The following is a 27235-nucleotide window of genomic DNA, read 5'->3' as shown; positions in this document are numbered from 1 at the left end:
AACGTCAGGTTTTGTTGTGGTGCTGTGTGTTTAAGGGAGCAGCTTTCTTTCTGTACGCCGAGTAATTGTCCAAAGTCCACATTACCTGTCTCGGCAGGTGGATTTATATCTCCGCAGAGCTGTTGGGCTCAGATCCAACTGCTAAAGAAAAACCCGGCCACACAGGTTACAATGACGGCTGAAGAACTCACCCACATGCTGCAACTGTAAGATCCTTTTACCGTCCAAGCATTATACGACATGAAGCTCACAACATTGTGGTTTCTGTTTTATTATCAAACAGGAAATCGTCATATCAATAAGTTCTTACAGTCCACATGTCCATGGCATATTATCATACATCACTGTTGGCACTTAACAGTAAAATAACTCCGAACACACTCGGTAAAACGGATACAATAGCTATGTTCCAGCACATTTGCGTGACACTCAAACTAATACAGATACAGGTAACAATTTAAACTGAAGAACTCCCTGGTGTCGCCTCTGGTTGTCTCTGCTTAAAGCACTTGAACAAACACCATGTGCTGAAACAAATAGTCTCTTTAAATATGTATTTTACAACATTTAACGCTAATAGTGTGTTTTACAATTTACTCATATTAAAGTGTTTAATCAGTGTAGCGAGGTCACTTCTCGGTGTGCATTGGTGAATTAAACATTTTTCATCCAAAACAGAATAACCAAATTCAAATTTGAAAGACCACCGTTAGACCGTGGTGATAAAAGTTCCATAACGTGCAACTACACATTAAAAGGCTGCAACAATAATTACTTTTCACACATTATTTCGGGTAACTTCATTAATACAATTGAATGATATAAGCCTACTTTAAGATATTTGGTTTTTACTGAGACATGGCTTTTGAAATGTAAAATTACTTCGGGTTTTTGTGTAGATTTTCTACAAGACCTCAGTTTTAAGACAATACGTGCAACCTGGCAATTCTGTTTGAAAGTGCACTTCACTAATATTTGGTCACCTAAGGGATCATTATTTATATTCCTTAATCATTGCAGAGATGTTGCAACTTCCCCATGTCTCGCTCTCTCGCTCTCTTTCTCTCTTTCCTTTTTCCCGCTGGATAACCTGATTGTGATTATTAATTACATCAGAGGACTTCATGCAACCTTGATGCACATGACCTCAGATGTCCCCCAGGGGGCACTGCAGCCTTTCATACCTCATTAAAGTGCTGTGCATACATAGGGAGTCAGTCTGGGCTGCAGAGGCACTATTAACTCTATTAACAAATAGTTTCCACTAGACTGAAGATCTCCGGAAATTTAAAGGGAATGTGGAAAAAAGCACTCCTGTAACCTCCTGTTTAAAATACTTTATGGATCCTTCTCCTGGAACCACATAAATATTGTTGTTGTTTTTTATCACTGACCCAAAACTCGTCTGCAGAGATGCAGCTGCATCCTGGAAACGGCTTTTTTTCCCAGATCCACACAGGTCTTCCTTTGGTGTCTGCTTTTCTTCTCTCTGAGTAGTGAACGTGACTGACAGGATGCTTCCATCAGTAGGTGTACCTGGAGAGTGGTGTGTCCTCCATCAAATCATCCTGGAAGGCATGATTAAAACAAGATTTAGACTAGTACAGTTTAGAAGGAGTTTGCTAAGGTGAGACCAGGTGAAGACGAAAAATCTGCCAAACACGTGTTTCATTTGTTCTGGCAGGTACGTCTGACTCTTCTCCCAGTCAGACAGAGATCAAGCCTTCCTGGCCCTGTGCGCACCAATCACAACCGTCTATTTCATGTGGGGCGGGTTTAAGAAGATGACTGACAGTGTCCCTGTCCAGTCAACGGGTCAGTGCAGTTTTTCAGGTTCAAGAAACCAGATCAAACTAGACGGCCCTCGATATTCCGTTGCTGTGTTGCCCATTTCTCACAAAAAATGTTTTCAGATGCATATTAGTGTACTGTTTAGCTGTAATTCGAGAAAGTTTGTGACCCGGACGCTATTACTTTTCACTGAGCAAGCTCCGCGGTTTTGTTGCTGTGATTGGTTGTAGGTCTATCCAATTGCATCCAGAGGGATGTGAAAATGATATGAGAGGACTAGTAGGCATATGCTATTTCATTTAAAAAAAAAAAATGGCAGCACAGAGGCTGAGATATCCTAACTTTTTAATTCACAGTATGGGTCAGCCACCGGATCAGACATTTCTCATAATGCAACTAAATGGTGTCTTTCTTTAGACCCTCCTTGCTAACACTCAAATTCGACACCCCCAGTCCGTAACAGAATCTGAAATCGATGCCCAAGCTGAGAGAACCTCATCAGAGTTTACTTTCTCCGACATAAGCCAGCTCCCTTCAGAGCCACGGCAGATCTTAAGACTGTTTTCAAGACTGTCCTTCCCCAGAAGAGGACCCCATAGGTTGTTTGTTGTACGAGCAGTTTCTTACAGTCATATTTACATTTATGGTGAATGGGACCTTTATTGGAGGAAGTCCGGTGATGTAGTAGAAAGAGTGATAAAGTCAGCGTAGGGGGGATGACAGGGTGGATGGTTGGGTCAAACAAACAGGACTTTCACCCAGGAGACTGCTGTTCATGTCCGTGTGAAACAAAAAGTTGATGTCTTATTTTAACTTTAAGACGTAGGCTAACTCGTAAATGCGTCCCATTTGTTTGTTCTCCACACAAACTGTTTCCCTGTGTGCATCAAAGCATGCTCAAACGTGATTGGTCAATGCTACTTTGACTACAAACGGAAACCAGACCGCTTCCGCTACACAAATCACTTCCTGTCGCCTACAGATTCTATATTCATATGCAAAATCTATTTATAGAGATTAGAAGTTACGTAACAAATGTACTTATTTTAACCCTTTATGTGTAAAACATTTTTAGCGGGAGCGCCCCTTTAATCACAACCTTACTGTATTGTTGCTCGTGTATGTATCTTACCATTGGTAGATCCTGCAGCCGATGGAACTCCGGGTGGTTTGTCCGCTGGCGGAACTTGAGGAAAAGGACGACGAAGACGACGGCTGTGGTAACAATGAACACTGAGAGCAGGCCAGCCAGCAGGGGGTCTAGAGGGGAGCTTGGGCGGTGTTGGAGCTCCTTGAGATCTAAATGACACATAAATGGACGAACATAATAAAACTGTTGGGACATTTTTAAGGTAGAATGAGAAAATAAATCTCAGAGAGGATGAACAATACTCTCATCACTTTACCTTCATCTCCAACATTAAGCTCAGATGGGACCTGCCGGTGTGTGGGCCCAGCAGGACCCCGGCCTGGAGCTGAGGGCAGGGGGTGTCCTGTGGTTATCGGCTGTGTGGTGGCTGTGGTCAGTGATTCAGACTGCGGCTGGATGGTGGAGGCGTGGGCTGTGGAGCTCGTATCCTGCACCGTGTGTGCTGACTGAGATGAAAAGGTGGTGAAGGGACGTGTGGTCAGAATGGTTGAGATGTGCTGTGGAGGGGTGGTTCTCTGTACAGTCGGTGCCGATGAAAGGCTATCTGCAGCAGCTGAAAGCGGGGAGTGTGAAGGCAGTGATGTTTCAGTTCAAAACAGTGCAGAGAACTCTTCAAAGGAAACAAACCGTACACACAGCAGCCACGTAACTCTACACCACCCTGCTCATGATAATGGATCCCTCCCACTGACATTAAAGGTGCTGTAGTGTTTTTGTTGTCAGGTCACCTCCGCTGCATGACAGAAACATTGTTAGGAATCTTGTTAATGACCTGTTTCACACACTGTTTGTGTTTGGTGGTGGATGTGACACCACTTATGTATCTTTCCAGTTTTGCGGTAGCTGATTCAGATCAACAGTATCCACATGTATGTTGAGAGGTCGACAATGTGCCAAACACTCAGCTTTAAAGTTAAAGGATTTAACCTTATAAAATCTAAAACTATAAAACAAATTGATAAATGCCGACGTTTGCCAGGAAATGGTCGTAAGCATGTTTTTCTGCCGTACGTTCGTTTGATAAATGAGGGCCATTATGTTTTCAGGTTGACTCTACGTCCATCCATTCCAGTTTTGTGAACGTGATATATTTGATTTGATTTATTTATTCATAGATTTTATTCAGATTTGGCACAAAAGTCCATTAAAGTCAAGGTCACTGTGACTTTTTTTTTTTACTGGTACGGTAATTTAAGTCAAGAATTCCTACTTTAATTATGACAATATTTCACACAAATGTCCAATGGGGTAAAAATGAAGAAGTGATGACATTTTAAATCCAAAGAGTCAAAGGTCAACTTCACTGTGACATCCTAATGTTTCTGGCCACTATTCATTGCCATAACTCAGGAAGAGAAGGGGAGACATTTGGTCCGATACTAAACTGGTGACTCTCAACTGTGCTGTTTAGATCTTCTGTGCTGACAGGTTGAAGATGTGTGTGAAGCATCCACGTTTCACCTAAAAAACAAACACTTAGTATTCTTTATTTAATGCTTTAAAAGTCTTCCCTACATCTTTTTTGTAAACCTCGAACTGCAACTTGACTGGTTGGCAAGGGCATACAGAGGTAGAGGCTTCTTGTCAAAGCAAAAATGGCAATAATTTGCTTATAGCTTCTCAAATATGAATATTTCCTGTTATTTTTTACTCTTTTCTGTCAGTAAACTGAATATATTTGGGGTTTGGACCAACTGAATAATCATGTAACCAAGATAAGAATCAGTAGATTCATTGATAATTAAAGTAATTGTTAGTTGTAGGCCCACTAAACACTGTTAATTGTTATGCTATTGCATTGCATTATAGTGTTAGAGTTTCTATTTTTTCAGTCCCTGCTTTGTTATTTTGATGTTTTGTATTTTCTCTGTAAAAACCATAGAACATATGTTAAGATAAATGCACTAAACCTACTCCCTTTTTGCCTCTTTCAACATGAGTATATTGTTACTGCACTTTAAGCACATGAGGCTGTTTGCGTCACGTTTGACAGCTCATGCTGACAGCTGTGGAGGGAGCTGGGAAATGGCGTGGGCTCAAGAAACTTTGACTTCCTTTCTACTGTTTACATGTAGGATAGAGGGAAGGGACAGGCAGTCTTTCGTGCTCCAGGGGGCAAAAGACGATGGTATTGTTTATATCCTAAGGTAGAGCCTATCATAGCATCCTTGTGCATATTCTGCATTAAGTTACAAAGCAACGTAAAGTAATAAGTGGTGCAGTTCTTAGCTTTTGCGGTGAGAACAGTCACACACTACACATTACTGCATCTACTGACAGAGAAGTGACGATAGCAGCTAAAAAGGGGGCAAGAGTGTGATCTGGATGGCATCATGTCATGGTGGTTATATCTGGGCTGCTCAAAGAGGCAACACAGTATTAACGGAGACGGCTATATTTATCTGATCTATACGGGAATCTCTTAGATGAGGTTGCCACACACATTCTGGATCAGCGCAGTCATGCGGGGGTCATATGCTCCTGGGAACGCTGCTGTCTCACACGAAAGCATCTGTGTTTGCAAACAGGCCTTTTTTACTGTGTAGGGTGATTTATTTTAAGAATCTGGACAAATTTAATGGCCTGGAATGGGAAATTATAGATGCAAATCATAGAATTATGACCATGATTTGACTTCATTTTAACTTCCAAGTTCAAAGCTTTTAGAGCAGAGGCGTGTCAACGGTGCATGCAGGTTGGTCTCGGTTACCTGAAGGTGCAGGGGTCATGACGACAGGTGCATTCGTGTTTTGAGTTGTAGCCACTGCAGAGCTCGCGGTCAACCAGTGTGTTTTATGCACTGTATTCGTCACAGTCTCTGAATGGACCGTCCCTTTGGTTTTGGTAATGGTAGTGGTTTCAGTCGAGGTTTCGTCCTCGCCTGCAGGATTGTGTGTCCGTTGTGAGACCTCATTGCCAGGATCCTCGGTCAAGTCTGGAGATGCTGAGCTTCCAGCATGACTCTGGAGGGCAGCCGGGGTGAGGACAGGAGGCAAAGCACTGCTATGACCTTGGAAATAAAGGAGAAAATGAATTTATCTCTAAATTATATTGACTACGGTAAAAAGCGTCCTTGCATAAAGTGAAATATTTAAATTCGGATCGACCGATATGGATTTTTTAGGGCCGATGCCGATTTCTTTTCATCAGCCTTAGCCGATGACCAATACGGACTGACGATTTTCTTGAGCTGATACTACTTTTGCTCCCTCAATTTACATCATAATAATGCCGGTGAATCGGTGAAAGCAGCAGCCTGCATCAGCCGATACCGATACTCAAAATGATTAATTGCTAATTGAAGACAGCTGACTACTTGAATAATCATTCACAGCCCTAAAAGCCCAGTTTTTCATACTGGAGAAGCTGGAAACAGAGTTTTTGTCCTTATTTTTCTGCTTGCAAATGCTCTTCTGATTAATCAATTAAGAAAATACTAATCGGCTAACACATTCCAGTGTTAAGTCTTAATTCTGCATTAGTGCACTGCTGTTTATTGTTGGGTTTGTATGCTCTCTTCTCTGCTTTTTGTAGTTTACATTTGTATTTTCCCACCTTTCTGCTTTTTGTGCTGCACTTTGGTCAACTTGAGCTTTGTTTAAATGTGCTCTAGAAATAAATTTCACTTACATACTTTACTTATATTAAGCAAGTTGAATTCTATAGTGGACTGACAGCTGGTTTGAGTGTTTCCTATTCTGGTGTCCTGCATGAAATGATACTAATTGTGAAAATGAGATAGGAGCACAATGAGAAGTCCAATGAAGTATGTGTATATTAAACATTCAAATACATTAGACTGGTGGACGCAAATCGTAATGAAAAAGGAACCACTCAAGGAAAGGAACAATCACCTTCCTGAACAAAGGAAAACAAAACAATCTGCAATAACACAATAATAAGTGAATAGAATAACTGAACATTATGATAAAATGCCACCAACACCTTCTGGCTCTGTATGAACTTTGTATAAGATCAATAGACTGCCGCGAGCATCATGTGAGGAATCGGTAACCGCTCCAACTCGCGTCAGGATGTCTAGTTCGTCCACTTCAACACACACCCACACACACACACACACACAAACACACACACACACACACACACACACACACACCGGGGATGGCACCTTACCTCTTGTCTGCGATGAGCCGGTAAGCATCACCAACACGCAAAAAGCCAAATTAATTTCAAATTGCATCTCCTCGGCGGCCTCCTCGTGCAGATCACAGTTAAAAAAGACGGAGCAACGCGGGTTCTCCACGGCGGCTCTGCTTCTTAGCTCTGAGGTTGTTTCCGTTACGTGATTTGACAGGGCACATCATCCGCGCTAAAAATATCCTGAGGGAGTCGGGCAGAAGAGAAGTAGGGGTGGGGCCGCGCGGCGGGCTGCATGCGGGCGGCGACCGGTGCAGAAAAAGGCTGCACGCGCTTTATTCTAAAGCGCAGAACGCGTCACCGATCTCAATGTAAATGTGTGTTTCACTCTCCAGCTTTTTTGGTTGTTTTTTTTCCCTCTCACAGTCACTCTCATCTCCGCATCTATCCCTTTGGACAGTTTGCAGTCGCTGTTGCTCCGCTGCTCCAATCAGATGCCAGTGCGTCAGAGGCGCAGTTGTCTGCGTCAGGAGCGCCTGTTGTAGAGCGTTCAACACACGCGAGTTTCACTGTATTCATGATGGTCAAAGGCTGTTAGTCCCACATTAAACGGTGACAGGTGAATAGGTGTCAGTGTTTGCTGGTGGTTATGTGAGACAACAACTTTTTTTCAGCCCCCACAGAGGTCAGTGTCGTCATGGCTGAGCGCACTGCCCACATGTGTACTGTATGGACAGCTGAGTGACCCGCTGCGTCCTCTGTCAGCGTGCTTTGACACACTTTAGAGGACAGTGTAGTCTCGTTTGAATCACTCCTTTTTTATTTTCGCCGATAAGGCTTTAATATCTGAGGGATATCCGGCGACACCTTCACGTACGCACCAGATGGAGCCTCCGGTCAATCCGGGTGACAGCCCGGTGGAGTTGGAGTTGACGGTGGAGAATGTGGAGTCGGTGAGTTACTTTCTTTGAGCTTCTGTAAAACCATTCAGAACATGAAAGCTGGTTTGAATAGTGTATGTGAAAGAAAGAAAAAGTGCAGCATCATCTCATACTGATTTATCTGATTTGATACAAACACTCGAGTAATAAAACAACTGCAGTTTCGTCAAATAGAGAACGGCGGTTGGTTAATTGTGGTTCAACATAGGGAGATTAGACAAACTGGACATTTTGTAACATGATACCAGTTATAAGCACATGCTGTCCTAATAATAACTAACACCATGTGCCTTGGATTAGTTGCTATGACAACACATTTCTTACTCCATTCAAACAATTGGACATCCAGCATGCAGGATTATTAATGCTTTTTGTAAATGCAACTCAGCAATTCAGGTGACAACCTGTTACACAAGATAAAACACAGACGCATGTATTGGCATTACTAACCTTCATCAGTCAGGATATATGGGGATATTGATAGATTATGCTTTTAATCACTCTGACGCTCTCCTTATCTATTATTAAAAAATACTTTTTGTTCAAGTGTTCCCCTTATATACTGTATATACTCCTCTCCTCCTCCAGGCTCTCTACCAGCTGTACTTTGACCCGGACATGGAGCGTAAGAATGTGGCCCAGAAGTGGCTCACCCAGGCCCAGGCTTCTGCACTGGCATGGCAGTTCTGCTGGGCCCTTCTTAGCCCTGACAAGGTTTGTTTTTATGCTTCTGCTCAGCTATCTGGGTCCTATGTTCCCGCTTTGTTTTACCGGGGAACATCGGACCCTTTTCTTAAAAAAGGGTCCGACGTTCCACGTTTTTCACAGCAAGGGTCCTAGGGTCTGTTATTTTTTTCCACAATCAGTGCCGAATTCCCCGGCAAATAGGTCTATGTAGACCCTAACACTACCCCCTAACTCTGACCCTAACCGTAACCCCTAACCCTGACAAAATACTGAATTAAATCAACGGAGGCAGAGGCTGATGCGACCGGGGAACATAGGGATGACCCCTTCTACATCTGCAGCTGCTGCAGTGTGCACAAAAATGATACAGTAATGCAGTTGGGATACGAGCTGATTGGAGCTGAAAAAAATATTTTGAATATGTTCACATCAGTTGTTTGATTTACTACCTGAAGGAGAGTTTGTCTCTTTGCAGCTCCCAGAGGTTCAGTTTTTTGGCGCCAGCACCCTCCACACCAAGATCTCCCGTCACTGGAGCGATCTCCCCACAGACCAGCATGAGGGCCTGAGGATGCAGCTCCTCTCCCACATCCTACACTTCTCCTCTGGGCCCAAAATGGTGCTAACCAGGCTTTGTGTAGCCCTTGCTTCTATGGCTCTAAACTTAATCCCACAGGCTTGGTCCCAGCCGGTGGCAGACATGGTGAGGGCCTTCCAACCGCAGAAGCCTGACTCTGAAGGCGGCTCTGGTGCAGAGGCTACCCCGGACCCTCAAGTTCACTGCCTCACACTGCTGGAGCTCCTCACCGTACTTCCAGAGGAGTTCCAGAGCGGCCGACTGGCCCAAGCTCGTCGTGCCCAGCTGAGGGAGGCCCTGGCTGGGGAATGGGCGGTGGTGTGTCCCATGCTGCGTCAGCTGCTCCAAAGCCAGGACTCCTCGAACCAGGTGAAGGAGAAGGTGCTCCGTTGTCTGTCCAGCTGGGTGGCGCTGGACGTGCCGTTAGGGGAAAGTCATGAACTGGTCCAGGACTGTTTCACTGCGCTGTCCGACCCAGAGCTGTTCGACACGGCTGTGGAGACGATAGTCAATGCCATCTCACAGCCTGACAGCCAGAGGTGAGGAGCACACACTGCATCGTAAATTCATTCATGTCTTAGTCAATTTCCAGGTGTGTGAATCAGAACATGTGCACAGGTACATTGATGCTCTGGTGAACTTGATGCCTCTTGTGCTGGGTCTGCACGACCAGCTGAAGACAGCAGCTCAGAACGGGGACATGGAAACCTCACATGGTATCTGTCGTATTGCTGTTGCTATCGGGGAAACACACTCCAGGTACACATACATGCACACACACACACCGCCATCATATAACCTGGCTTAATTAAATGGCTTTTATTTCTTAATTTGGATCAATGTGTTTGTGTATGACAGGGTTTTGTTGGAACAGGTGGAGCACTGGCAAGAGTATCTGGCTTTGGTTAACATGATTCTTTTCTGTACTGGCATCCCTGGGCACTACCCTGTCAGTGAGACCACCAGCTCCCTTACACTCACCTTCTGGTACACTCTGCAGGTAAGGTGATAGATAAACACAACACACACATAATTTCAGAGCTTTTAGGTTTATTTTTCTACATTAAATGTAATTTCTTTTCAGTCCAGTAAATTACTTTTGCATGCATTAAATGTGAAAGTGTGTCTTGGTGTAACTGTCTCCAAAAATGTCTAACTAATTCTTTTTTGCATGTTCAGGATGACATTTTGTCATTTGAGGAGGAGAAGCAGGCTGTTTATCTACAGGTCTATAGGCCAGTTTATTTCCAACTGGTGGACGTGCTGCTACATAAATCCCACTATCCCTCCCAGGAGGAGTATGCTTCGTGGTCTTCTGATGACAAGGAGCAGTTCAGAATTTACAGGTAAAACACAAAACTAAATGAGCAGTTTAGGGAGCTCAAAAACTGGATATTTATCTAATTTTTCACAAGAAAGAAAGCCTTTTGATTTGAATGGACAAAGTGTACGTCTGTAAAAAAGTGCATCAAATAGTTGTCGAGCAAGCATGGCTTTAAATGGCAGCTACAGATTGAGTTTTGGATTTAATCTCCAACATTGTTTCCATATTTGTATTTAAGGGTTGACATTTCCGACACTCTGATGTATGTGTATGAAATGTTGGGGGCAGAGCTGCTCAGTAACCTCTACGACAGGCTGGGCAGACAGCTGATGGACCCCCAACAGTCAGCAGTATGGCAGGTAATAGCATTCATCACCGGCTCCCATTCAGTGTACATCTACTATCTCAGTAAAGTTTGACCTGCACAATATTTAACAAAGCAAATATTTCCTTACTGTGTGTACCTCTGTATATCTACCTATTGACCTGACGTCACAATTTCTTCTTCTACATCTTCAGGACACAGAGGCGTTATTATTCGGGTTCCAGTCCATAGCTGAGACGATAGACGTCAACTACTCTGACGTTATCCCTGGTCTTATTGGTCTCATCCCCAGAATCAACATCAGCAACGTTATGCTGGCTGACACCGTCATGTACACCATAGGTAAATCACCCGGACACCTGGGCCCGTATTCCCAAAACAACCCAAGACCCAAGAAAGCCAATCACAGTTTCATTAAACATGATATCAACCATAGCAACAGGTTCAACCCCGCCCTTTCTCTTAGCTTAAACGTTCACACATAGGTGAATGCAGGTGACAGACTGAGGTGAGATTTCATTCTGGTCAAAGTTCACCAAAGTTAAACTCCACATGAATTTATTTTTGACACTGGAAACGAATGTTTTATTCCCCCCCTTTGCTGGCACAGAATGGAAATAAACGGGGGGTGAATGTTTATCTTGTCCATGTGTGACCATGGCTTAAGACTCTCAATTCCTCAGTGAAGTTGGTCTCAGCAGCATTGTGAATAGGTTTCAAAAGGACCACTTGCCCCAAATGTTGAAAAACGTATGCTATAGTGCCCCATGGGAGCCAAAACATATGCTAAAGTGTCCTCTTGGGAACGAAAACGCATGCTAAAGTGCCCTCTTGTGAGCCAAATGTGTGCTAAAGTGTCCTCTTGGGAGCCAAAACACGTGCTAGAGTGCCCTCTAGGAGCCAAAACGTGTGCTGAAGTGCCCTCTTCAATGGCGAGCACGCGCTATGTGTCCTTTTCTTTTTCTTTTCGCCCCTGCCCTTTAAAAAGTCTGTGCATGCCACTGACTCTTATCTAAGTATTTTTAATGCTATTTAGGAGTTCTCCTAGCAGGAAGAGCAAATGTTTTGGGAATATAGGCCCTTTTCAGTTGCATCCTAAACTTTGTTTGTTTAAGGTTTTACATCAAAGCAGACATTAACAAATTACAATAATAATATTTGTCCTCCTGTTTGCACTCAACTTTAACAAACTCATTTAAAAATAATTATCCATGATATGTACCACCTGTGCTGGCCAGGATCCCTGGCTGAGTGGCTAGCTGACCACCCTGTGATGCTGGGTGGTATATTACCCATGGTGCTTCAGGGCCTTGTGAAGGCAGAGCTGTCTGTGTCCAGTGTATCCACTCTGAAGAGGATCTGCCGGGAGTGTAGACATGACCTCGGCCCCTACGCTCAGGACATCCTGACTGTGTCGCAGGTTAGACAGGAAGCTTCTGTTTTTAACATCAGTGTGATTAACTGTATTTGTATTAACACTTGTGTTCCTCTGCAGGATGTACTGATCAAAGAAATCCATAAGGTGAGTAAACAGCCTTTATTAACCAGTCCTTTCCTATTCTGTAAACACAAATGCACCAAGCCTCTCTCTGCGGACCTCATCTATGATGTGTGCTGCGTGTGTTTCTGTGTGTCTGTGTGCAGAGCAGCCAGTGCATGTGGTTGATGCAGGCTCTGGGTTTCCTCCTGTCCGCCCTACCAGTAGAGGAGGTGCTGGGCAGACTTCACTCTCTCATCACCCCTCACGTCCAGCAGCTGGATACACTGGCCCAGCAGGAGGTACATCCAGAGAAACTCATGCCACTTCTACAGAAAACGCACAAATACTAAAAATAATAGTAGATGGTTTGCTATTTGGATAAATCAACTACACTGTATTATACTTGAAGCATATTATACAGTTGTACATTAGAAGCACTTGTATTCTTTGTGTGCTAAATTTAAGTATTAAAATGTATTAATACTGTGTCATTGTCTGTAACATTGTCTCCCTTTACAGCCTGATCCCACTAACAAACAGTCAGTTATCCACATCTTGGGGATGCTTTCCAGTCTCTTTACTACTCTGGACATCAACAGACAAGCAGACAGCTGTGAGGGAGCGCCCAGCCCAAGACCCACTCCCTCACAGAGCACACAAAACCCTGTAAGTTTATCCATAGAAAGATGTGTACCTAGGGGCGTGGGTACCACAAGCTCCATATTACAGCAGCTGCTCTATCTAAATTACATCAAATGACCGTAACTATTTCTGATACCAGTCAAATACTGGTTGTGGGGTGTAATAAAATGCACTTGGGGCAGTTGGACTGGGTCGGAATAATGCATTGATTCTGACTTTCTTAAAGCTCTTCTAATGTGCATAAAATCTGGCATCAATTGACATTAATCTCACGAAAGTGAACCTCAAGTGCATTTAACAAAAATGCACTTACGTTTCCAAATCTGTGTTCAAAGGAGAGAGCATCACCTCTTGTTTGGGTGGTGACTTTTCTGGATAATAGTTCTGTTGAGACTGCAAAGGATAGGTTACATAATCCGTGAGCTTATTTTTGAATACTTAAAAGCTGAACAGCGAAGTCATGCTGGAGTGGGTTTGACTTTTTTCGACACACTATACTATGACTGGTTTAGACATGTTATCCTATGACTAATTCAAGCATTTTTGGGACATATTATATTTTGACTTTTTTTTATGGACACTATAATATGACTATTTGTGACTTTTTTCAACAAACTATGCTATGACTGGTTTAGACAGGCAAGCATTTTGTCAGACATATCTTGACTTTTTTTTAACACACTATACTACTTTTTTTGCTTTGTGTCATAAAAATAAAGGTCATAGTATGGTATGTCATCAAATAAAATAGGCAATATAAAGGACATAGTAGACCACAGTAAAACAGCCCTTTAACATCCAGCTGTTATATAGTATATTATGTCCTAAAATATAATAAAAAAGTCATAGTATAGTTTTTCATAAAATATAATAACAAAATGATGTCCTAAAAATATAATAAAAAAGTCATAGTATAGTTTATCATAAAAAATATAATAAAAAGTCATAAGATACTAGTGATTGGCAAATGAGGCTTCTTTAAGGTATATGATGCATTTTCTTTATTTTCTGAGTCCACTAGATGGTGCTCCATGTTCAACAAACGTTGAAAGCATTACTATTCATTGAGCATTTTTCTTTAAACCAATAGCTCCATCTAGTGCGCTCAACAAATACAACCAATGGTTCATGAGGCTCAATGAAGCCTCTTTTGCTCGTCACTTTAAAATTCAGGATTTTTGTTTCAAAATGCTTTAAAATGGGCAGTTCAGCGGTTTAAAATATCAAAATAAGTTGAAATGACCCAGAGATCTCATCTCATCATCTCATCTCATCTTCAACCACTTATCCGGAATCATTGTCAGTATCTCTGGCGGAAGTCACTGAGGTAAAAAAACTCCACAGTGGCAAAGCCCCAGGGATTGATGAGATTCATCCAGAAATGCTGAAAGCTTTGGGTTTGCAGGGGCTGTCTTGGTTGACACGTCTCTTCAACATTGCGTGGAAGTCTGGGACAGTGCCAAGGGAGTGGCAGACCGGGGTGGTGGTTCCTCTTTTTAAAAAGGGGGACCAGAGGGTGTGTGCCAATTACAGGGGTATCACACTACTCAGCTTCCCTGGTAAAGTCTACTCCAAGGTGCTGGAAAGGAGGGTTCGTCCTATAGTCGAACCTCAGATTGAAGAGGAACAATGTGGATTCCGTCCTGGACGTGGACGTCCTGGTCCAGCTCTTCACTCTCGCAAGGATCCTGGAGCGGGCCTGGGAGTGTGCCCATCCAGTCTACATGTGCTTTGTGGATCTGGAGAAGGCATATGACCGGGTCCCTTGGGAGATACTGTGGGAGGTGCTACGGGGGTATAGGGTGAGGGGGTCACTTCTGACCCAAAGATACTTGTGTGAAATATATAAAATTTTAATTATTGTGTTTAGGTTGTTGTTGTGCTCCAGCAAGTGTTCACGTTGATCCAAACCATCCTCAGCAAGTGGCTTGATGACTCCGAGGTTGTAGAGGTAGGAGTTGTTTTGGTGCTTGCATAAATATGTATGATGTTGTATGTGTGAGTCTTTGCATGTATGTTTTCTCTATGCGTGTGTTTCCTGACTCACAGCTCTCTCTCCCTCTCCCTCTCCAGGCAGTGTGCGGGGTATTTGAGAAATCCGTTCGAACCCTCCTACATGATTTTGGGCCCATGGTGGCTCAGCTGAGTGCGATGCTAGGGCAGATCTACAGCGCCTTCCCACAATCCTCAGCTCTGGAACTGGCACGGCAGGTACACCCGCACAGATCAGAGCCTGAATAAGACCATTATCCCTCCAAACTGTAATTCAGACTCTTAACATGCTTTCAGAGGTCATCTCTCTCTCTCTCTTTTTTAGATGGTTCACATATTTGCTGGAGAGGAACAACACATCTCTAACATCAAAAGCCTTATTGAGGTGTTGACCTCTGCCACACTTACTATATTTCAGCAAGGTAATAAACTCCTGCAGTGAAATTTCTGTTTATTCTTTAGACATATATGTTTGTCTTGTCTCACCATGTTTATTTCACAGGTCCACGGGATCATCCTGATATTGCCGAATCATTTATGCACCTTCATGCTCAGGTGGGTGGAATATTCTTGACCACTCTTGTCTGCATTAGACAGAAAACTTTGACTAATCACTGTGTGTTCGTTTAGATTCTTAAAAGGAAGCCTGATATGTACCTGTCCGACCAGCTGGATGTTAAAGGGCTGTTTTACTGCGGTGAGTATCATTGTATCACTGTGTTCAAAATCAAGACACAACCTTTATCACTGAATCTGAAGCGTTAACAGAGGAGGTATACAACATATTCAGTGCAATATACCTTCATTCATTAAAGAAAAAACCTTTGTACCCTGTGTTTTTTCCAGGGATTCTCTCACTGAAGTTCCCAGAGACACCCACAGTAAAAGCTGCCACTCTATTCTTTGTAAGTTGAATTAGAAATGTGCATGTTTTACTTTAAAAGTACACCTTTAAAAAAGCTTATTTCAGCTGAGCGATTGTTGTGATTTGTGCCCTGTCCCTGGCAGACAGAGCTTTTGCCTCGTTGTAAAGACACGCCCTCACTCGGTGAAGTGTTGCAGAGGGACGGGAAGCTTCTGACAGAGACCGTGCTCCAGGTGAACCAGTCATTAAACACAACTAGATATGAGAATATTTATCATGAGTCGTCTGTGTAATGAGATTATGGATATTTATTTGGAGAGCACTTGTTTGTAAACCCACTGTTATTAGGTCAGTGCAGATGTTGTATCCCTAATGTTTAGTCTCCTGTAAAGCATCACCAACTGTCTTCTAATCAAAGTGTATGTTTTTTTATTTCTGTCTCAGGCCGTCGGTGGCGAGTCGCCTCGTAGTCTGACGGAGCACTTCTCAGAGGTGTTGTTGAGTCTGAACAGACATTGTCCTGCTCTGCTGTCCCAGTGGCTCAAAGAAACACTACAGACCCCTGGGTTCCCCTCCGCTCGGGTCTCCACAGAGCAGAAACACACCTTCAGCCAGCAGCTCCTGAGGTGATTACATCTACCTGTTATAGTTTTTCAACATGAAAACTGTTCTTGTTTCAAATCACATGCAGGTGTCTAAAAAGAGAGTATGCCTACTGTGAAATAACTGTAATGTTTCCCGTCTACACTATATATATTAGCAAATACCAGTTACCAACTTCTTAACATGTGACTTCAGACGATTAAAGTCAAAGATTTTGAGTCCACACAACAGACACACATTTCTCTTCCTTAGGATCAAGACTCAGTCTGCAGCTGTATTAAATATGTTTTTGCAAACCACATTTTCTGTGATGTACTTGTGAAAACAGAACTGCATGAAAAGAACCACAAATCATAGACTCAGATGACAAAAGTCAGTCACTATCTTTTTTTCTCTCTCTTTCTTCCAGAGAGCAGAACAACAAGCGTCGTGTTAAGGAGATCGTGAAGGAGTTTTCTCTGCTCTGTCGGGGCCTGCAGGGGTCTGGATACTCCGATAACTAGACTGAGCTGCGAGCACTGAGTTCAAGAGAAAGTAACAAAAGAATAACGCAGAATCTGTTTCGATGATATGTGGTGCAAAATTGGACTGTTCAACAAAAACCAGAACACTCAACCAAAGCAAACAGACAGATGACGTGGACTGCTATCAGAATGAGTGGACCTCTGTGCAACATGTTTTTAATAAAAGACCTTTCAAGACCCCAGCAGGGTAAAATGAAAGGGAAAAAAGTGTCCCGTTGCCTTTACTGCCGTTACTTATCTCCAAGTTTGGATACACACAGATCCGAAGCTCCATCATCTGACACACTGACAATAAACAGTTTGTTCTTTGCAGCTGCACGAGCAACTGTGTGTGTTTCCTTATTCATTGATTCTCTTATTGTGTACTGCTTGTAGATCATAATCACATAATATCAAAATATAGAAATCCCCCCCCCCACACACACACACACACGCACACACACACACACACACACACAGACACACACACACACACACTTCTCCTCTTCTGGAAAAGGAGAGCCTTTTAAAAATGTGACGTTACATTATATAGCTTATAACTCTTGTACTAATATATAATAAAAACAATTTCATCACGTCCACAACAGAAAAAGAACAAAACATAACAAGAACAACTCTTTTTTTAAGCAGACAACATGTCCTGACATGTTTGTTTGTTTGTTTGTATCAGTGACGCCACTGGGAGATGGCAGTTGGGACTGCAATGTCTGTAGAAAACGTGGATTCGAGGAGTCGTAGTGGTGGGTGGTGCACTGAGATAAGGGAGCTCTGAGGGCTAGTCCGTGAGTGTCATTGGTGGTGGCTCTGTGCATTTCAACCACAGCTCAGTCGGCTCCTCCTGAAACCAGTCCTGGTACAGGCCGTTCACTATCGTATTCTTGTGAAGAGATTCAGAACTGACTTGGATTCCTGGAAACAGAAGGACATTTAATAGTGTCAAACACAATAAAATGAATCACGTTGTCCATGAATTCACACATGCCTTTGTCTGTCAGGAGAATGTTCATTTTAAGGAGGTTTAAATGACTTTCAAGGTATTTTTTGGAGAAATGCAAGAACTTAAAATTAGACTTTGTCCGTGTTTGGTCACGTTTTTGTCAAATCAACACAAAGAGCCCTCCGTGTTTCCAGTGAATTCAACATCAAGAATTCTCAAGACATCTTTCAGTAATTTCAAAAATACGTCAGACCTGTGTATAATGGTTACGTGGCGCTCTAGTTCATAAATGTACCTTGGTGCAGCGTGTCTTACTGAAGACGTTCCAGAAACGTAGTGTCTCGTCCCCTGCTCCTGTAACGATGGCCTCCCCATCTGGGGACACAGCCTGAGAAGGGAGGACAATGAGAGGAGAACTGGTGAGACAGTGAACATCATGGAGTTAAATTTCTTGTATGAGCACACATACTTAAATATAAATATAAATATATAATATAATAAAGCTGATTCTAATTTTAAATCTGACTGAGATATCAATCAGTCCGCAGTTTGAGCACCCACACAGAACTGAGAAGAGGTGTAAATGGACAGCATGAGTGAAACCATCTCTGTGGGTGGAATTGGTATAAAAATAATTAATAAAAAAGTCAAAGTATAGTATGTCATAAAATAAATAAAATAACTTATAGCATAGTGTGTCATTAGATTAGAAAAATATATATAGAATAGTATGTCATTAAATGAATCATAATAGGTCATAATTATAGTGTGTCATTAAAAAAATCATAAATAAGTCATAGTATAGTATGTCATAAAATAATTAATAAAAAAGTCATGATATAAATATGTCATAGAAATGTAAAAAAGTCATAGTACAGTATGTCATAAAACATTTCAAAATAACTTTTTTATAAAAAGGTCATAGTATAAATATGTCACAAAAAAGTAAAAGCTCATAGTATAGTATGTCATAAAAGAAATCCTAAAAAGCCATAGTACATTTTTAACAGCATGTTTTCTACAGTGTAGTATTGCATCTGAATACTTCTCCCACCACTGCATGAATATGTTTGCTTCCTGTGCATCTCAAAGACTAAGAGCAGGAATGAGTTGGTAGAGCAGTTACTTTGACTCTGAAGCTGCATGTCCCTCCGTTTAAAGCTGCAGTCTTACCAGGTACAGCACTCTGTAGGAGTGTCCTGTCAGCTTGGCCACCTGTGTTAGCGAAGGATACTTCCACACCAGGATCTGGTTCTGAGAGTAGCCGTGAGTGCTCACCTGGAAACAGAGAGAGATCTATTAACATGTCAAATCTAATAACATGTCCCTCTACTAGACATAAATGCAATAAAAAAAGGGGATTAATTAGATACTGTCATAACAAATCTGCACTGAAATTATATTATGTCTTATCTGATAATGAAACACATTCACACATCCATCCAGCCTTATAATGTAGTATAACAATGTTTTACATGGTCTGGCTGACACATTTATATCCAAAGAGACATTAATCTGTGTTACTTTATTATATAAATCTAATATTTGGAAAATAATAATAATAATTTGGAATCTAAATTATTATATTAATTTCTTTGAACTGGCCAATATCTGCGTACAGAGACACCAACTTTAGACGGGCAAATTAATTTGTGTGTGTGTGTGTGTGTGTGTGTGCGTGCGTGTGCGTGTGTCTCCTCACCAGTTCGTTGGCGTGTTTGGACCATGCCAGGTTGCAGACCTGTGAGCCGGTGTCTGTACTCTGCAGCGCCTGACCCGTCAGTGTGTTCCAGAAGCGCAGGCAGCGGTCGGCGGTGCCTCCCCCTGACGCCAGCAGCCCGTGTTGGTGGGGGGACCAGGCGATCGCCTTCACTGCTGCCAGGTGGTCACCGTACTGCTGCACCGGGAGAAGGCTGGAGCTGTTCCACACCAGCAACTGGGCAGGAGACGACAGGGATCTCGAAGCTTGAATATGTTCACTTTTACTGATACAGATTATTTAGACTCAGGGTTAATTCTATTCTTCGAGTTTTAAACTCTCTCACCTTGTTGTCGTTGCCTCCGGACGCGAGGTGCTGGTGATCAGGAGACCATTTGAGACCACACACTTCTTGTCTGTGACCTTGCAGCCTTCTCTCGGCCGAAGGGGGCGTTCTGACGTCCCGCTGTAGGATCACTCGGTCCCGACTCCCCGACGACAGCTGCTCTCCGTTCCACGCCAGGGCGCCTTGAGCACAAAGGGTGGGAGGGAGGGTCTCATATTTCAGCGTGGCTATGAAGAATCCACGTGGTGCTACTTATATGATGGTAACATATGTTTGGTGGTAAACTGATGAAAAGTGGTAAAGTGCAAAACAAAATTTCCATCCTCAAAAGCAGACTCAAAGCTGCGACTGACCTACACGTGCTGAGTGTCCCTCCAGGCTGGTCAGCTTCCTCCCTCCTGCTGCGTCCCAGATCTGAACGTACCCCTTGTGGGTTCCGACGGCAACGAGACTCCCCTGATGGGACCAGAGCCGGAGTCAAAATCACAAACTGTTCCTTTTCTCTAGTGCTACGGTGTTAAATAAGCAGTGGATTAAGATCTGGCAGCTCACCCGCTCATTCCAACACACTGATGTAACGGAGTCTCCATCCACTGAGAGGTCACATAACCGTGTCACCTGTTGAGACACAAAGGATATAAATTCACCAACAGCTGACGACTGATATGAAATTCCGCAATAAAACTCAAAGTGTGCCAATAGGCACGTGTTGAAGTCCTCCTCCAACCTGGCTGGTGCAGGCACTCCACAGGTAGACGCATGCTCCAAGGCCGACACTCAGCAGGTTGCCCGCAGACCAGTCTACCAGGTTGAGGTAGAAGTCATCCTGCAGCTCCGGAGCATCCAGCACTTTGAAGGGGATCTTGGAGATCTTCCGGGCCGGTTTACGAGGGGAGCGGAGCAGCTTGTGACTACAGAAACATCAAGACGAAATGGGGAATGTTACGTTATCCATCTATATCAGGGTTTCAAATTAGGATTATCTTCATTATCGACTAATCTGTCGATTATTACTTAAATGTTTGGTCCATTAAATGTCAGGAAATGGTGAAAAATGTCGATCGGTGTTTCCCAAAGCCCTCAAAGATATAAAGCATACTATCATAGAAGAGTAAAGAAACCAAAAAATATTCACATTTGAGAAGCTGAAATCAGAATTTGGACATTTTTTCTTTAAAAATCAACCTCAAAACTATTAATAATAAATCAAACAGTTGGCAGCACCTCCTGACATCACACTGTAGTCTAAGCACTGTTTGTTTAGTGTGCAGCATGTAAGATGTCCCTGTCTCTGTCTCTCTCTCTCACTCTCTCTCTATCTCTCTCTATCAAGATAATGTTGTAATGCTCTACTTTCTGGTCTCCCTAAAACAAATATAGCTGAGCTACAACTACTGCAAACCTCAGCTGCACGTGTGCTGACTAGGACAAGAAAGAGAGCACACAATACACCTTTTTTTAAGTCTCGGCACTGGCTACCTGTTTGCATCAGACCTGATTCTAAGGTCATTTTATTGGTTTATAGAGTTCTTAATGGTCTTGGTCCTATTTGTTTATTTTTTTTATTGTATTTGACCTTTTTAGTCTGAGTTTTATTTATGTATTTATCCGGCTCTGTATTGATTTATGTACTCTGTGAAAATAAATCTACTTCTAATCATGCCTCCAGTGTTTCGGCACTGTGAATGGATGAGATCAGTTCCTGTTTTTATTGAATGCTGGTTTGTGTGTGTGTGCTATACAAATAAAGCCTGACTGATTGATGTCATACCTCTTGTTGCTAAGTGGAGAAAGGGAGTAGGGTGATACTTCATTATCGCTATCAAAAGGCAATCTCTTTGTGTGGACAGTGTACTGCAGAGAATGAAAAGCAAAATTACAGTTATGGATTATTTTACAGTCAAGTCACTCTTAACAAATGACTGATTTCACGGCTCGTACCCTAAAGAGGCTGTGAGAGCCCTGAGAGAGGACTACGTGCCGCCGGTCGTCTGTGTCCGGCACAGTCTCGATCCCCGCCCCCAGTAACTCATTCCTCAACAGGGCAGCGTACGCCACAGCATCTGGATGGAAACACAGACGGCGGAGAGATATTAGCTCAGGATGAAATAAATAAAAGAGCCAACTACAATGATGATTCAGAAGAAGCATAAATGTCTGACCTTTGCTTGAGTCTGAACTTGCATCCTTTGCTTTATGGTTCTGATTTGGGGAGCGGCAGTTCTCCTACAGCGAGAAAAGGAACTGATTACTAAGTTGCTTTTTGTGGTGCAGAGTAAACGAGGAGGAGATGAAGAAGTAGTGGCTCACGTTGGCGTAGTGGAAGTTGATGCTCCAGTTGCTTCCAGCGCGGGTTGGAATGAAGCGGTCCCCTGACTTAACACTGGCAGGACTGCAGGTAGCAGCTACACACTGGGGTGGACAAAAACATCATTATCATGCAATATTATTTAGGACATTTAAATGTTTATCTTGGCCCCTGCTCATACCTAACATAAGTACATTTACTAAATCACTGTATTTACAAATTCAAGTTCCATTTGATGTTTATCTAGACTTCAACTCTACCTCAGATGTACACATTGTACTTTTTTAACTCCTCCACATTTGTCTGACACCTCTAGTTACTTTTCAGATTAGCTTTGTTAGCTTTATTTTGATTTTGATTTATGTTAGCTTATTGTTACTCTGATTTTTTCCCATCTTTGTATTGAAAACTGTTGCACAATAATCTCCCTCGGGATAAATAAAGCTTCTTGAATCTTGAATCCTCTTCCTGTCCAGTGAAAACCACGTATCTCCAGATGTGTTGATGTTGAATGTTTGTGATAAACTGAAGGATGAAGTGCTCCTTAAATGTGTCGATAAAACTCCCCTACTTCTCCAATCAGCTGGAAAACGTATCGTCACAAAGCTGAAGACAGAGCTGTTTTTACTGACTTTTTAGAGATGCCTGGTACTCACAGGGCAGTGACACTAAAACATATGATGATCTAATAGAATATGATGCATTACTCTAGATTAAACAGTAAATGCAACATACGCAAAAAACACAGACAGAACATTTTACTCTACAATCAATGCGTTTATTTTAAATACTTAAATTACATATTAGCTGATAATGACTTAATAATAAGGTTCAAATGCAGGACTTTGGCTTACAGTGGTGTGTTTTCACTGTGTGGTAATAGTGTTTTTATGAAAGTAAAGGATCTGAATACTTCTTCCACCGCTGCTTTTTGGGTAACTAAATGATACCATACCAGTGTCACTGGGCATAAAGACCCAGCTGTCATTTAGACATGCATACAGTCTGTTCCAATAACCACATAAACCAGATTTTTCAAACAAACAGATCTGCAGATGGTCTCTGTATCCAATGTTCCCACTCTGTTCTAGAGATTATTTTCCAGGACATTTTCAGTAATGATTTAGCTGCTGATGACAGACGGAGATCGAGTCGTGTTCTCCTCTTACTTATATTTGAAATCATCCCTGACGTGCTTATTAATCATGACAAACTGATCATAGAACAATGTAGAATAATAAAAACTACTACAGTTAGCAGCCAGCGGTGACTAATGTTTGCATTTGCCGCTTAATTGTTGTAATTTCCTCCAAGTTGCATGCTACCATGTGATGTGTCTTTGTTTCCACAACACAACAGGGCTGCAACAAAGAATATCTTCATTATAGATTCATCAGTTAATCATTTGGTGATAAAATGCCAGAAAATGATGAAAAAAAGTCTCTCAAAGTCCAAGGTGATGTCTTAATGTCATCCCAAAGCAAAAATGTATTCTCTCCACATATGAAAGGCTGAAACGAGCGTTTTCTGCCATTTTTGCATTAAAAACAAACCAAATGTTTAATCTGTGATCAAAATAGTTGATCGATTAAATCGCTGCAGCTCTACAACATCACAGCTTATTCAGAAATACTCTTTAATCCACAATTTCAACGTAAATATGATCCTGAACATAACTTTGTCACCCTTTTTACATGGCAATGATTTGATAAACTAGTAGTATTGCACAAGATTGCTGGATAAATACTATATATAAATATTATTATTATCATTATTATTATAATCATGATTATTAGCAGTAGTAATATAGATATTGTGATGTGTTGCTCCAGCTCATGGAGGAATTGTTGGGTCTCTGTAAATCATAAGTAAGTCATCGATCGTGGTCTTGACCTACTCTATATGTAAAGTGCCTTGAGATAACTTTTGTTATGATTTGGCACTATAAATACAATAGAATTGAATTAGTTAATTGTCATTTAAAAGGACAAAAAGAGAATATTGAAATAATTTGATGAAAAAAACACAAGATTTTCTGGACATTTGACTTTTTGTATCATTGTGTCTTTTCTTCCAGCAGCTTTTTAAAAAAATTTTTTAAAAACAATTTTAACTGTGTACATAGGTTATTATTATAGTCTGTATTTTGCATCTGTTGTTAATGCTTTTGTTATTTGCACTATCCTCTTCTGCTGGCTGTACTGTAAATGTCCCCACTGTGGCACTTATATCGTATTGACACTTATTCTTCTAATACACTTTATTCTTGCTGATAGGTTAAATGTTTTTGTATAGTTGCACTGTCGTTATTTGCTGCTCTGTGTGCCCTGAATTGCCCCCGGGGGACAAATAAAGTTTTTTGAATTGAATTGAATTAGCTTATCTTATTTTCAGTGTGGGCTTGGCCTACTCTATGTGTGCCTTGAGATAACTGTTGTTATTATTTGGCACTATTAAAGAAATTGAATTGAATTAGTTAATTCTCATTGAAAAGGAAAAAAGGAATGTTAAAATAATTTTCCAGGAAAATTAACACACAAGATTTTCCAGGACATTTGACTTTTTGTGTCATTGTATCTTTTCTTCCTGCAGCAGCCTTTTTTTGTGCCTTGAGATAACTTGTTATGATTGGCATTATAAATAAAATGTAATTGAATGAATTAATTTTCTGTTTAAGGAAAAGGAGAGCGTGTAGAAATAATTTTACAGGGGGAAAAAAACAAGATTTCCCAGGACAGTTGACTTTTTAGAAGAAGAATTACTTTATTAATCCCGCAAAGGGATGCACAAACAGGACCTATATACATGCAATTAATGGAGAGATGTCAGAGCGAGGGGGCTGCCAGTGGACCGGCGCCCCGAGCAGTTGGGGGTTAGGTGCCTTGCTCAACAGCATCTCAGCAGTCCCCAGGAGATGAACTGGCACCTCTCCAACCACTGAGTTACTGCCGCCCCCAATTCTTGTATCATTGTATCTTTCCTTCCTGCAGCAGCAGCCTTTTTTCAAATATATCTTTTAAACTTTTTTGAACTGTGTATCCATATATTTTGTATTGTGCATCTGATATTTTGTGATTTGCACTGTTCTCTTTTGGTGTCTGTGCTGTAAATCCCCCCACTGTGGAACTAATAAAGGATTATCTTATTTCCCGTGTGTTTTGCAGGACTGTTAGACTGTTTTCCAGGTGTTTCCAGGACTCACCTTAGACAGGCGGGCCTCTGCCGGCAGGTTCTGGTGGTTGATTTGCCTCAGCAGCCGCCTCTCGTACTCTTGGTCCATCTCCTCAGCAGCTGACGAGCAGCGAGGCCCCTCTGCTGCTGCTGCTCTCCCCTCCCCGCCCCCCTCCCCTTTAAACCTCCGCTGCCTCACGTTGAGGATATCCACACCGGATCCCCATCTCTGTGGGGGGGAACACGGGTTAATTCAGATAGATACAAAAGGATACACGCAGCACCTCCTGGCTGTGTTAACACATACCAAACGGCGACATGTCAGCGCATGTCAGGTGGTTTAAATGTTGTCGTTTCATGGTTTAAAGCCCAACGGCTCTGTGGTTTGACCGTTGCTCTGCTCGCGTTAACGCGGACAGATATCACCGTAAAAACGCTCAAAAGCCCCGTTGTTTTCTAATGACAGCAGCGTCGTTGTCATGGCATCAAAGCAATGTAACTTAACATCAGCTGACGGGGTCCCCTGCTGCTGCTTTCTGTCTTTCTTACCCCGCTGACACGGCGGCTCAGGTGACCAACTCGACCGTCATCTCCGGTTGAAGCGGTCGGCGCTGCGGCGGGGGGACTGTTGTTGTTGTCGCTGTCTTCCGAACAGCGGTAACATCCAAGCGCAAAACGCGAGACTCACTGATGTTGTTTATGTTCCGCGACAAAGATGGCGACCGAATCAGCTGTGGTAGAAATTCCTAGGTTGACTTCTGCTGTGTGTGTGTGTGTGTTTGTGTGTGTGTGTTTGTGTGTGTGTGTAACAGCAGTGAGCGGCTCAGCAGCGACACCGGCCGGTGACACACGTTCACTGCAGTTTGAAGGCGCTCTGTGGTTATTCCCCCTTACGGCCACATGGTGTCGCTGCTGCACTGCAACATGATTTACACAGCAGAGGATTAGAAATCACTAATCAAACAGTTTAGCTGCTCTCAAGTGTAAATAGCAACAAAAAAAAACATTTCAAATATCAAATGTAAAATGTAAAGTAAAAGTAATATATAATATCAAATGAAAAATATAAAATATAAAATGCAAAATGCAAAATATAAAATATAAAATATAAAATATAAAATGTAAAATGTAAAATATAAAATATAAAATGTAAAATATAAAATACAAAATGTAAAATATAAAATGTAAAATATAAAATGTAAAATATAAAATATAAAATATAAAATGTAAAATATAAAATATAAAATGTAAAAAGTAAAAAGTAAAATATAAATAATAAAATGTAAAAATCAAGATAAATATATATAAACATTGATGTCTATCAAGACCAGTGGTTTTAATTGTCCACATACATGGTATTTGGAAATGAAAAGTAGGTTCCCACAGCCCAAGATGCTAATGAAAGTAATAATAATAATAATAATAATAATATTACTAATAATAATAGTAATAATAATAGAGGCGGCCGGTGGCACAGTGGTTAGAGCAGTTTCCCAGTCGCCCTGTATAAAGAGGCTAAAGGTCCGCCCTGTGGCCCTGTGCTGCATGTCTCCCGCTCTCTCTCACCCCATTTCCTGTCTGTCCTATTTAATAAAAGGCTTAAAAATTGTAGTTATGGATAATGTCAAGATATAAATATAAGTAATACTGTGCAATCAGAATTGGATTTGTGACAGGATAAATAGTTTAAAGGAACCGATGTAAGCAGTTGATATAAATATAAATAATGCTGTAGATAATATGAATAATGACTAGTGACCTCATGGTCTGGGTAT

General features: G+C 41.9%; 3 protein-coding genes across 3 annotated transcripts; 1 reads left to right on the top strand and 2 right to left on the bottom strand.

Moving 5' to 3' along the window:
• Positions 1-253: 253 nt before the first annotated feature.
• On the bottom strand, positions 254-7197 carry LOC310957936 (uncharacterized protein). Its single transcript, XM_083928701.1, has 5 exons — positions 7076-7197; positions 5652-5951; positions 3198-3494; positions 2924-3090; positions 254-1568 (listed from the first exon to the last, which is right to left on the bottom strand). Exons 1-5 carry the CDS (start codon positions 7140-7142, stop codon positions 1524-1526), a joined length of 876 nt encoding a protein of 291 aa, XP_083784827.1. The 5' UTR covers positions 7143-7197; the 3' UTR covers positions 254-1523.
• LOC310957933 (importin-13-like) lies at positions 7057-17317 on the top strand. Its single transcript, XM_083928698.1, has 22 exons — positions 7057-7095; positions 7876-7992; positions 8569-8694; positions 9143-9783; positions 9863-10003; positions 10103-10244; positions 10424-10590; positions 10807-10927; positions 11088-11235; positions 12132-12313; positions 12389-12415; positions 12538-12672; positions 12893-13039; positions 14886-14966; positions 15089-15226; positions 15333-15429; positions 15510-15562; positions 15638-15704; positions 15854-15912; positions 16016-16105; positions 16317-16498; positions 16885-17317. The coding sequence occupies exons 2-22, from the start codon at positions 7924-7926 to the stop codon at positions 16976-16978; spliced, it is 2907 nt and encodes a 968-aa protein (XP_083784824.1). The 5' UTR covers positions 7057-7095; positions 7876-7923; the 3' UTR covers positions 16979-17317.
• fzr1b (fizzy/cell division cycle 20 related 1b) lies at positions 17140-26116 on the bottom strand. The gene is made up of 14 exons (XM_083928700.1): positions 26010-26116; positions 25492-25689; positions 22292-22393; positions 22144-22207; positions 21923-22044; positions 21753-21835; positions 20709-20892; positions 20534-20599; positions 20335-20437; positions 19982-20163; positions 19639-19872; positions 19110-19214; positions 18232-18324; positions 17140-17908 (listed from the first exon to the last, which is right to left on the bottom strand). Exons 2-14 carry the CDS (start codon positions 25567-25569, stop codon positions 17867-17869), a joined length of 1458 nt encoding a protein of 485 aa, XP_083784826.1. The 5' UTR covers positions 25570-25689; positions 26010-26116; the 3' UTR covers positions 17140-17866.
• Positions 26117-27235: the final 1119 nt, after the last annotated feature.

Source organism: Echiichthys vipera, assembly GCF_963691815.1.
Source record: "Echiichthys vipera genome assembly, chromosome: 15".
NCBI lineage: Eukaryota > Metazoa > Chordata > Actinopteri > Perciformes > Trachinidae > Echiichthys > Echiichthys vipera.
This window is presented reverse-complemented; position numbering and strand designations above follow the sequence as displayed.

Bases quoted from the DNA above. Each gene is read 5' to 3' on its own strand.
- LOC310957933 (XM_083928698.1), top strand. From the start codon at position 7,924: ATGGAGCCTCCGGTCAATCCGGGTGACAGCCCGGTGGAGTTGGAGTTG. The intron at 10,004-10,102 runs GTACACATACAT...TGTGTATGACAG, and splicing joins ATCGGGGAAACACACTCCAG to GGTTTTGTTGGAACAGGTGG. The intron at 11,236-12,131 runs GTAAATCACCCG...TGTGCTGGCCAG, and splicing joins CACCGTCATGTACACCATAG to GATCCCTGGCTGAGTGGCTA.
- fzr1b (XM_083928700.1), bottom strand. From the start codon at position 25,569: ATGGACCAAGAGTACGAGAGGCGGCTGCTGAGGCAAATCAACCACCAG. The intron at 20,893-21,752 runs GTATGACATCAA...ATGTTTCTGTAG, and splicing joins TCTCCACTTAGCAACAAGAG to TCACAAGCTGCTCCGCTCCC. The intron at 20,600-20,708 runs GTTGGAGGAGGA...GTGTCTCAACAG, and splicing joins GGAGTGCCTGCACCAGCCAG to GTGACACGGTTATGTGACCT.
- LOC310957936 (XM_083928701.1), bottom strand. From the start codon at position 7,142: ATGCAATTTGAAATTAATTTGGCTTTTTGCGTGTTGGTGATGCTTACC. The intron at 5,952-7,075 runs GTAAGGTGCCAT...TTTATTTCCAAG, and splicing joins CGGCTCATCGCAGACAAGAG to GTCATAGCAGTGCTTTGCCT. The intron at 3,091-3,197 runs GTAAAGTGATGA...TGTGTCATTTAG, and splicing joins GCTTAATGTTGGAGATGAAG to ATCTCAAGGAGCTCCAACAC.